Source organism: Orcinus orca, chromosome 11, assembly GCF_937001465.1.
Source record: "Orcinus orca chromosome 11, mOrcOrc1.1, whole genome shotgun sequence".
Classification (NCBI taxonomy): Eukaryota; Metazoa; Chordata; class Mammalia; order Artiodactyla; family Delphinidae; genus Orcinus; species Orcinus orca.
In genome coordinates, this window is record NC_064569.1 from 17,657,688 (window position 1) to 17,668,691 (window position 11,004).

Below are 11,004 nucleotides of genomic sequence, written 5' to 3' on the forward strand. Positions count from 1 at the left end.
GGGAAAAAGTGTAGATGAAGACTCTTCCAGGTGGTATTAAACTATGGCTCATTTTCCAGATCCAGAGACCAGGCTGTCTTGAAGCTCACATCACAGACTGGGCAAGATGAATCTGTCAAGGGGCCAGCAAGTCCACCCGTAGTCTCTCCTCATGCCTGACCCACTTGGCTAGGGGGTTGTGTTTTGCAAAATGTGAGACCTGGTTGGCCATGTGGGCATTCCGGGTCCACCAGCACAGCTACACATTAGGGGTCCATCATGAGTGGGGGACCACTGCCTGCCAATGGCAGTCCACGGGACTCCTTTAAGGACCCCATTCCTGAGCCCACACACAGTGATTCAAGCCTGCAGAACTCTGTCACTGGACTTTTTAGTCATCACCCTCCACTTCTGGCTGTAAGGGCTAAAGAAATAATGCCTTCTGGCTTAATCACCAGTATCTTCACAGTCTAGTACAGCACCTGGAGTCCATTCTAAGGGATTCCCGATCCTTCTTCCATCACCTGTAAAAATAGGAAAGCCTGAAGTACTGGCAGGAAAAGCAACACAGACGGAAATAGGAGTCAAGACAGGACCACTGGATGTGGCTGGGGAAATGACAACACGTCGCTGTCCTCTTCCTTCCACCCTCTACCCGCACTTGGTACCGACATTCTTCATCCTTCTCACTTCTGGGGAGGAGAGTCCCTGAGGGAGGCAATTCAGGGCATGGGAAAGGTGCTGAGCTGGATAGGCCCTCAGGGGTCTTTTTGTACAATCTCATTTTTTTTTTTTTTTTTTTTTTTTGCGGTACGCGGGCCTCTCACTGTTGTGGCCTCTCCCGTTGCGGAGCACAGGCTCCGGACGCGCAGGCTCAGTGGCCATGGCTCACGGGCCCAGCCGCTCCGCGGCATGTGGGATCTTCCCGGACCGGGGCACGAACCCGTGTCCCCTGCATCGGCAGGCGGACTCTCAACAACTGCGCCACCAGGGAAGCCCCAATCTCCTCATTTTACAAAAATAAATATCACTGCCCAAGTTCTCTTTCTTTGAATTTCAGATCTCTCATTTCATAGCAGAGACCCAGGCCTGGGTCAGACTTTAAGAGCCAACAGCTCTGACTGAAAGCAGGGCCTTACTTGAACGAGCAGATGACTGTCCTCAATAGTCTAGGTATGAAACCAGCCCTGGCCAGGGCACTTATTAGCTGTCCTTCCTGCGACCCAGGGCCCTTTTGTTTAATTGGCATCATACAAAGAGTACTGTGACGAGTCCTGTCACTGCAGCCTCATCCCCCTCGGCCTTAGTTTTGTTTGCACTCTACAGTGGCCTCAAGGAATTCCTACTTAGGTTTTATGACCCTCAGGGTGGAAATGTTACTTCACCCCTGGCTACAGAAGCCTTATAATCTTAGTTATAAATCAGAAGCTGCACTCTCACAAAACAGGATATTGTTGACCTTTACTATGCGAGCAAAAGAAGAATGAAATGAGATGTTTATTGGACTGGCTAGAACTACTTTTTGGATCAAAGGTAATACTAACATTATTAATTTGTATATTTACCTGATGACTTTTAAATATTTCTGTCAGGACTGAATAAGCTTCTCTGTCATTTTCCAACTCAGCTGTCTACTACCTGGCGGGATTTAGTTGGTCACATTTATTTATTTTTGTCTTTGAACAATAAAAAAGTTTATGCTTTCAAATTAAAAAACACATATTGCAAACATTATGTAATAATAAAATTATAGCAAACGAAATATTCAGACTGACCCCACAGCATTCACACCCCACCAGAATTTTGCCTGAAACAAAACAGCAAATTTTATCCCCCGAAGTAGGTAAGTCCATGCTGGCTGAAAACTTCAGTCCTAGACCCCACGAATGAGGTACGTAGTTCATGCTTAACAGAGACATACATTAACCATTCTTAGCCGCCCCTCACCAGGGCCCTGAAGGGTAGGAAGGATGAAATGTGGACACAAGCACTCCCATAGACAGAATTCTCCAATTATAAAAATTCATAATGTGACCTTTACCACATCTTGGAAGATAGCTGAGATTTTAATCTGTGAACCCACCCCTGAAAACCACAACAAAAATCAGTAAGAAATGATCTAATGTAAAATATACAAATTTCTCAGTATGAGAACTTCCACAAAACAGGGAGAATGACAACTAAAACAATTTTTCTTAAAAAAGAACACTCCCCTTACCTTGTCCTTGCTACCCAACACTCAAAAACAAATCTGTACAAAACCACAAACATAGAAAAGGACCTTAGAGGATGTTACGACGCAAAGCCTTCAGACCTAATCTAAACTGCTCTCCTCACCGACACCCTCCCCTGATAGAGCTGAGGGTTCCCAGGTCGACTGGGGAAAGTGAGTGGTCTCTGACCATCACTCCTGCTGTGCTACAGATGGTCCACGGTCACTCGCTGTCAAACTTAACAGAATTGACTTGGACAGAGATGGGGCCTCCCCGGTAACTGCCCCGCTTCTTCTTGGTTTTCTCGTGCCGGAAGGATTTGCCTTTGGTGAACTTCAGAACTTGATTGGCTCGCTCCCCCCAGTCTCCGGTTGCACCCCGCTTGGCGTCAAAGGAATTGTCTGCCACTCGAGCATCCACCTCAATCTCCTCCTCCCTGACCCTTCGGAACGGGGAGGATCCCCTTCGTTCTCCTTTCTTCCTTTTAGGAAACGTGTTGGGGGTCTGGGGCTTTATCTTCTTGGCTGGAGGAGTCTCTGCCTCCTTAGCAGACTCATTCTGCTTCCACTTCTTTCCTGAACCTGGCTTAGCAACTGCCACTGCTGCCTTTTTCTTGCCCCCCTCCTCCTCGTTGCGGTCCTTGTCTGCTTTTCCATTCTGGGCAGTCAGTGCAGAGGTGCCATTGGCCTTGGCGGTTTGTGGTCTTGTCGTGCCCTTGGCCTTGGGCTTCTCCTCTTCCTCCTGCTCACCGGAGTCCTCAGAGGAAGAAGTGCTGCTGCCCTCGGCCTTTGCTTTCTTCACAGAGGCTGGTTTGGAAGGGGCTACAGTTCCCCCTGCCTTCTGTGGCTTCTTTTTGGCTGGGGGTTTAGGCGTCTCCTCTTGCTCGTCTTCCTCGCTGCTGGAGCTGTCTGAATCAGAGCTGCTGTCCCCACCACCCTGAGAGGCCTGCCTGGCAGGCAAAGACGGACCTGCTTTGGCCATCACCTTGGACTTAGGGGTGGCTACAGTCCTCTTCGTCTTCTCCTCCTCACTAGCACTGCTCTCCTCCTCGCTGGAGGTGCTATCAGCCTTTCTGGCCAGTGGCTGCAGGCTGCTTGGGCGTTGTAGCTGGCTTAACCGCAGACTGCCTGGGAGCGGCAGCTGGCTTACCCGAGGAATTCTGGGTGGTACAGGCTGGCTTGGCAGGAGCTTCATCCTCAGAACTGTCGGAGTCTGCGCTGTCTGAAGAGCTCTCTGTGCCTTCTTTGCTGGAGCTGGTTTAGTAGTTGCTCTGGAGATGACTGCCTTAGCTGGAGGTCTCTTTTCTTCCTCAGAACTTGAATCAGGCTCGTCGCTGCTGTCCTCACTGCTCTCCACAGGCTGCTGCTTCTCTGCAGCTTTCGTGGGAGCCTGAATTTCCAGGGACTTCTTGGGTGGGGGAACAGAGGGCGGGGGAACTGAACTATAGGGACCTGGTTTTTTCTTCTGCTCTTCCTCCTCCTCCTCCTCACTGGAGGAGTCCTCACTGCTGGAACTCTTTTGGGCAGGAGCGACAGCTGCTTTCACTGGGGCCTTGGCCACAGCTTGCGTTTTAGGTACAGTCTTCTTAGATACGGCTGCTGCCTTCCCCTCCTCTGAGTCATCATCACTGCTGCTGCTGCGGTTACTACCAGCTGCTTTGCCACTGACTACTTAAGGTGCGGGACGAGCTGGTGTACCTGGTTTGGCTAGGGCTTTAGCCTGAGCTTTAGCTGCCACGGGTGCTGTCTTTGGCTTCTGGTTCTTTGGCACCTCATCCTCTGAGCTTAAGTCAGAATCAGGATCAGAGCTCTTGGCCTTCTTAGGAGGAGCTTTGACTGTCTTGGCTTGGGGCTTAACTCCCTTCTGGACAGGCTTTTTTTTTTTGTCCTCCTCCTCATCATCACTGGATTCTTCACTGCTGCTGCTGCTCTCTGATGCCTTGACTGCAGCCTTTCCAGGGTGCTGAAGCAGACCGGCCTGCTTGGCAGGTACAGCAGCTTTCTTAGCGGGGGGCCCTTGGGCTTTTTCCTCCTCACTGCTGTCCTCACTGTTGTCACTGGATGAAGTCTTCTTCTTAGCCTTCTTATAGTCACTGGTCCATTTGCCTGTAACTTCCGCTTTGGGGCCTTGGTGGACTTGAGCCAGAAACTATAGATGTCCAAGAGGGAAGAGGCGTTGGCATCCTGCTGGGTCCATGAAACAAACATCTACACAGGAGGATGTTTGCGGCAACGTGGTTTATAATTCCAAATCACTGGAAACCATCAGCGCCTGTTGCCTTGGCGAACTTGTTGGCCACGTCCGAGAGCTGGTTATCGCACAGAAAGCCGAGCACGAGGGGATACAGGTTGCTGGGAACCACGCAGCGCGAGCCGGCGTCCGCCATCCTCTCGGCAATACGCATCACTACCGTTCGGTCACATTTATTTTAATTAAAATTTCCTTTGTGTCAATTACTTAGAAATATACCCTCTCTCCCTAACCAGGCTGCTTATCACAAGCATGCTCTCTCCCTCCGTGCCTGCCCCTACCTCCCTCAGGTATCCTTTGCACAGATGCTGGTAGACTATGAAACTTTCACAAAATGAAGACATAATCCAAATAACTGAGAGCATCCAAAGACCTATATTTTCTCATTTCTATTAAAGCAAATTTGATAATGTAAATTAATCTCCACAATCAACTTGATGTACCCTGCATCTGTAGAACACCTGAATAGACAACTAATTCATCCCAAATCGAGGCAGTGGACTTTGGGAGCAACGATATATACATTTTTCCTTTTTCTCTTTTTGTGAGTGTGTATGTGTATGCTTCTGTGCATGATTTTGTCTGTATAGCTTTGCTTTTACCATTCGTCCTAGGGTTCAGTCTGTCCATTTTTTGGTTTTTTGTTTTTAGTATAGTTTTTAGTGCTTGTTATCATTGGTGGATTTCTTTTTTGATTTGGTTGCTCTCTTCTTTCTTTCTTTTTTTTATTAACTTAAATTTTTTTAATAATTATTTTTTATTTTATTAACTTTATTTTATTTTATTTTTTCTTTCGTTCTTTCCTTTTTTCTCCCTTTTATTCTGAGCCATGTGGATGACAGGGTCTTGGTCCTCCGGCCGCGTGTCAGGCCTGTGCCTCTGAGGTGGGAGAACCGAGTTCAGGATATTGGTCCACCAGAGACCTCCCAGATCCACGTAATATCAAATGGCAAAAATCTCCCAGAGATCTCCATCTCAATGAGAAGACCCAGCTCCACCCAATGACCAGCAAGCTACAGGGCTGGAAACCCTATGCCAAACAACTGGCAAGACAGGAACATAACCCCACCCATTAGCAGAGAGGCTGCCTAAAATCATAATAAGGTCACAGACACCCCAAAAAACACCATTGGATGTGGACCTGCCCACCAGAAAGAGAAGATCCAGCCTCAACCACCAGAAAACAGGCACTAGTCCACTTCACCAGGAAGCCTACACAACCCACTGAACCAACCTTAGCCACTGGGGACAGACACCAAGACAACGGGAACTACGAACCTGCAGCCTGCAAAAAAGGAGGCCCCAAACACAGTAAGATAAGCAAAATGAGAAGACAGAAAAACACACAGCAGATGAAGGAGCAAAGTACAAACCCACTAGACCAAACAAATGAAGAGGAAATAGGCAGTCTACCTGAAAAAGAATTCAGAAAAATGATAGCAAAGATGATCCAAAATCTTGGAAATAGAATGGAGAAAATACAAGAAATCTTTAACAACGACCTAGAAGAACTAACAAGCAAACAAAGAATGATGAACAACACAATAAATGAAATTTAAAAATCTCTAGAAGGAATCAATAGCAGAATAACTGAGGCAGAAGAATGGATAAGTGACCTGGATGATAAAATACTGGAAATAACTACTGCAGAGCAGAATAAAGAAAAAAGAACGAAAAGAATTGAGGACAGTCTCAGAGACCTCTGGGACAACACTAAATACACCAACATTCGAATTATAGGGGTCCCAGAAGAAGAAGAGAAAAAGAAAGGGACTTAGAAAATTTTTGAAGAGATTATAGTTGAAAATTCCCCTAATATGGGAAACGAAATAGTTAGTCAAGTCCAGGAAGCGCAGAGATTTCCATACAGGATAAATTCAAAGAGAAACACGCCAAGACACATATTAATCAAACTATCAAAAAGTAAATACAAAGAAAAAATATTAAAAGCAGCAAGGGAAAGACAACAAATAACATAAAAGGGAAGCCCCATAAGGTTAACAGCTGATCTTTCAGCAGAAACTCTGCAAGCTACAAGGGAGTGGCAGGATATATTTAAAGTGATGAAAGGGAAAAACCTACAACCAAGATTCTCTATCCAGCAAGGATCTCATTCAGATTTGATGGAGAAATTAAAACCTCTATAGGCAAGCAAAAGCTAAGAGAATTCAGCACCACCAAACCAGCTTTACAACAAATGCTAAAGGAACGCCCCTAGGCAGAAAACACAAGAGAAGGAAAAGACATACAATAACAAACCCAAAACAATTAAGAAAATGGTACTAGGAACATACATATCAATAACTACCTTAAATGTAAATGGATTAAATGCTCCAAGCAGAAGACACAGACTGGCTGAATAGATACAAAAACAAGACCCATATATATGCTGTCTACAAGAGACCCACTTCAGACCTAGGGACACATATAGACTGAAAGTGAGGGGATGGAAAAGATATTCCATGCAAATGGAAATCAAAAGAAAGCTGGAGTAGCAATTCTCATATCAGACAAAATAGACTTTAAAACAAAGACTATTACAAGAGACAAAGAAGGACACTACATAATGATCAAGGATCAATCCAAGAAGAAGATATAACGATTGTAAATATTTATGCACCCAACATAGGAGCACCTCAATATATAAGGCAAATGCTAACAGCCATAAAAGAGGAAATCGACAGTAACACAATCATAGTAGGGGACTTTAACACCCCACTTTCACCAATGGACAGATCACCCAAAATGAAAATAAATAAGGAAACACTAGCTTTAAGTGATACATTAAACAAGATGGACTAAATTGATATTTATAAGACATTCCATCCAAAAACAACAAAATTCACTTTCTTCTCAAGTGCTCATGGAACATTCTCCAGGATAGATCATATCTTGGGTCACAAATCAAGCCTTTGTAAAGTTAAGAAAATTGAAATCATATCAAGTATCTTTTCTTACCATAACGCTACGAGACTAGATATCAATTACAGGAAAAAATCTGTAAAAAATACAACACATGGAAGTTAAACACTACACAACTTATTAACTAAGAGATCACTGAAGAGATCAAAGAGGAAATCAAAAAATACCTAGAAACAAATGACAATGAAAATACAATGACCCAAAATCTATGGGATGGAGCAAAAGCAGTTCTAAGAGGAAAGTTTATAGCAATAAAATCCTACCTCAAGAAACAAGAATCATCTCAAATAAACAACCTAACCTTACACCTAAAGCAATTAGAGAAAGAAGAACAAAAAACCCCCAAAGTTAGCAGAAGGAAAGAAATAATAAAGATCAGATCAGAAATAAATGAAAAAGAAATGAAGGAAACAATAGCAAAGATCAATAAAACTAAAATCTGGCATTCTGAGAAGATAAACAAAATTGATAAACCATTAGCCAGACTTATCAACAAAGAAAGGGAGAAGACTCAATAGAATTAGAAATGAAAAAGGAGAACTAACAACTGGCACTGCAGAAATACAAAGGATCATGAGAGATTACTACAAGAAACTATATGCCATTACAATGGACAACCTGGAAGAACTAGACAAATTCTTAGAAAAGCACAACCTTCTGAGACTGAACCAGGAAGAAATAGAAAATATAAACAGACCAATCACAAGCACTGAAATTGAAACTGTGATTAAAAGCCTTCCAACAGGGCTTCACTGGTGGCGCAGTGTTTGAGAGTCCACCTGCCGATGCACGGGACACAGGTTCGTGCCCTGGTCCGGGAAGATCCCACATGCCGTGGAGCGGCTAGGCCCGTGAGCCATGGCCGCTGAGCCTGCGTGTCCGGAGGCTGTGCTCCGCAACGGGAGAGGCCACAACAGTGAGAGGCCCGTGTATGCAAAAAAACCCAAAAAACCAAACCAAACAAAAAAACCCTTCCAACAAACGAAAGCCCAGGACCAGATGGCTTCACAGGTGAATTCTATCAAACATTTAGGGAAGAACTAACACCTATCCTTCCCAAACTCTTCCAAAATATGGCACAGGGAGGAATACTCCCAAACTCATTTTACAAGGCCACCATCACCCTGATACCAAAACCAGACAAAGATGTAACAAAGAAAGAAAACTACAGGCCAATATCACTGATGAACATAGATGCAAAAATCCTCAACGAAATACTAGCAGACAGAATCCAACAGTACATTAAAAGGATCATACATCATGATCAAGTGGGGTTTATCCCAGGAAAGCAAGGATTCTTCAATATACGCAAATCAATCAATGTGATACACCATATTAAGAAACTGAAAAATGAAAACCATATGATCATCTCAATAGATGCAGAGAAAACTTTCGACAAAATTCAACACCCATTTATGATAAAAACCCTCCAAAAGTAGGCATAGAGGGAACTTACCTCAACATAATAAAGGCCATATATGACAAACCCACAGCCAACATCATCCTCAATGGTGAAAAACTGAAACCATTTCGACTAAGATCAGGAACAAGACAAGGTTGCCCACTCTCACCACTAATATTCAACATTGTTTTGGAAGTTTTAGCCACAGCAATCAAAGAAGAAAAAGAAATAAAAGGAATCCAAATCAGAAAAGAGGAAGTAAAGCTGTCGCTGTTTGCAGATGACATGATACTATACATAGGGAATCCTAAAGATGCTACCAGGAAACTACTAGGGCTAATCAAAGAATTTGGTAAAGTAGGATACAAAACTAATGCACAGAAATCTCTAGCATTCCTATACACTAATGATGAAAAATCTGAAAGAGAAATTAAGGAAACACTCCTATTTACCACTGTAACAAAAAGAATAAAATACATAGGCATAAACCTACCTAAGGAGACAAAACACACGTATGCAGAAAACTCTAAGACAGTGATGAAAGAAATTAAAGATGATACAAACAGATGGAGAGATATACCTTGTTCTTGGATTGGAAGAATCAACATTGCGAAAATGACTCTACTACCCAAAGCAATCTACAGTTTCCATGCAATCCCTATCAAACTACCACTGGCATTTTTCACAGAACTAGAGCAAAAAATTTCACAATTTGTATGGAACACAAAAGACCCTGAATAGCCAAAGCAATCTTGAGAAAGAAAAACGGAACTGGAGGAATCAGGCTCCCTGACTTCAAACTATACTACAAAGCTACAGTAATCAAGACAGTATGGTACTGGCACAAAAACAGATATATAGATCAATGGAACAGGATAGAAAGCCCAGAGATAAGCCCATGCACATGTGGTCACCTTATTTTTGATAAAGGAGGCAAGAATATACAATGGAGAAAAGACAGCCTCTTCAATAAGTGGTGCTGGGAAAACTGGACAGCTACATGTAAAAGAATGAAATTAGAACACTCTAAATTACCACACACAAAAATAAACTCAAAATGGATTAAAGACCTAAATGTAAGGCCAGACACTATCAAACTCTTAGAGGAAAACATAGGTAGAACACTCTATGACATAAGTCACAGCAAGATCCTTTTTGACCCATGACCTAGAGAATGGAAATAAAAACAAAAATAAACAAATGGGACCTAATGAAACTTAAAAGCTTTTGCACAGCAAAGGAAACCATAAACAAGATGAAAAGACCACCCTCAGAATGGGAGAAAATATTTGCAAATGAAGCAACTGATGAAGGATTAATCTCCAAAATTTACAAGCAGCTCAATATCAAAAAACAAAAAACCCAGTCCCAAAATGGGCAGAAGACCTAAACAGACATTTCCCCAAAGAAGATATACAGATTGCCAACAAACACATGAATGAATGCCCAACATCATTAATCGTTAGAGAAATGCAAATCAAAACTACAATGAGGTATCACCTCACACCAGTCAGAATGGCCATCATCAAAAAATCCACAAACAGTAAATGCTGGAGAGGGTGTGGAGAAAGGGAACCCTCTTGCACTGTTGGTGGGAATGTAAATTGATACAGCCACTATGGAGAACAGTATGGAGGTTCTTTAAAAAACTAAAAATAGAACTACCGTACAACCCAGCAACCCCACTTCTGGGCATATACCCTGAGAAAACCACAATTCAAAAAGAGTCATGTACCAAAATGTTCATTGCAGCTCTATTTACAATAGCCAGGACATGGAAGCAACCTAAATGTCCATCGACAGATGAGTGGATAAAGAAGATGTGGCACATATATACAATGGATATTACTCAGCCATAAAAAGAAATGAAACTGAGTTATCTGTAGTGAGGTGGTTGGACCTAGTGTCTGTCATACAGAGTGAAGTAAGTCAGAAAGAGAAAAACTAATACCATATGCTAACACATATATATGGAATCTAAAAAAAAAAAAAAATGGTCATGAAGAACCTAGGGGCAGGATGGGAATGAAGATGCAGACCTACTAGAGAATGGACTTGGGGACACGGGGAGTTGTTTTTTTTTTTCTTTCTACAAAGTAAACTGTGATTTTATTGTGAAAATCTCATAGATGGAACATTAAATTGAATATTCTGTCCATTTCATTTTACAATAATCTTACCACTTATTTTTGTACCGTGTATTTCAATTGCCTGTTTAGTGAAAATAAAGAAACCTAT

General features: G+C 42.9%; 1 protein-coding gene across 1 annotated transcript; it reads right to left on the reverse strand.

The window, feature by feature from the left end:
* Window positions 1–1,640: 1,640 nt before the first annotated feature.
* LOC101285941 (nucleolar and coiled-body phosphoprotein 1-like) lies at window positions 1,641–4,600 on the reverse strand. Its single transcript, XM_033430319.2, is given in 5 exon segments — window positions 1,641–3,273; window positions 3,275–3,428; window positions 3,431–4,277; window positions 4,280–4,385; window positions 4,460–4,600. Coding segments are annotated over 5 exon segments (2,103 nt in total). The 5' UTR covers window positions 4,597–4,600; the 3' UTR covers window positions 1,641–2,414.
* Between the last annotated feature and the right edge of the window lie 6,404 nt (window positions 4,601–11,004).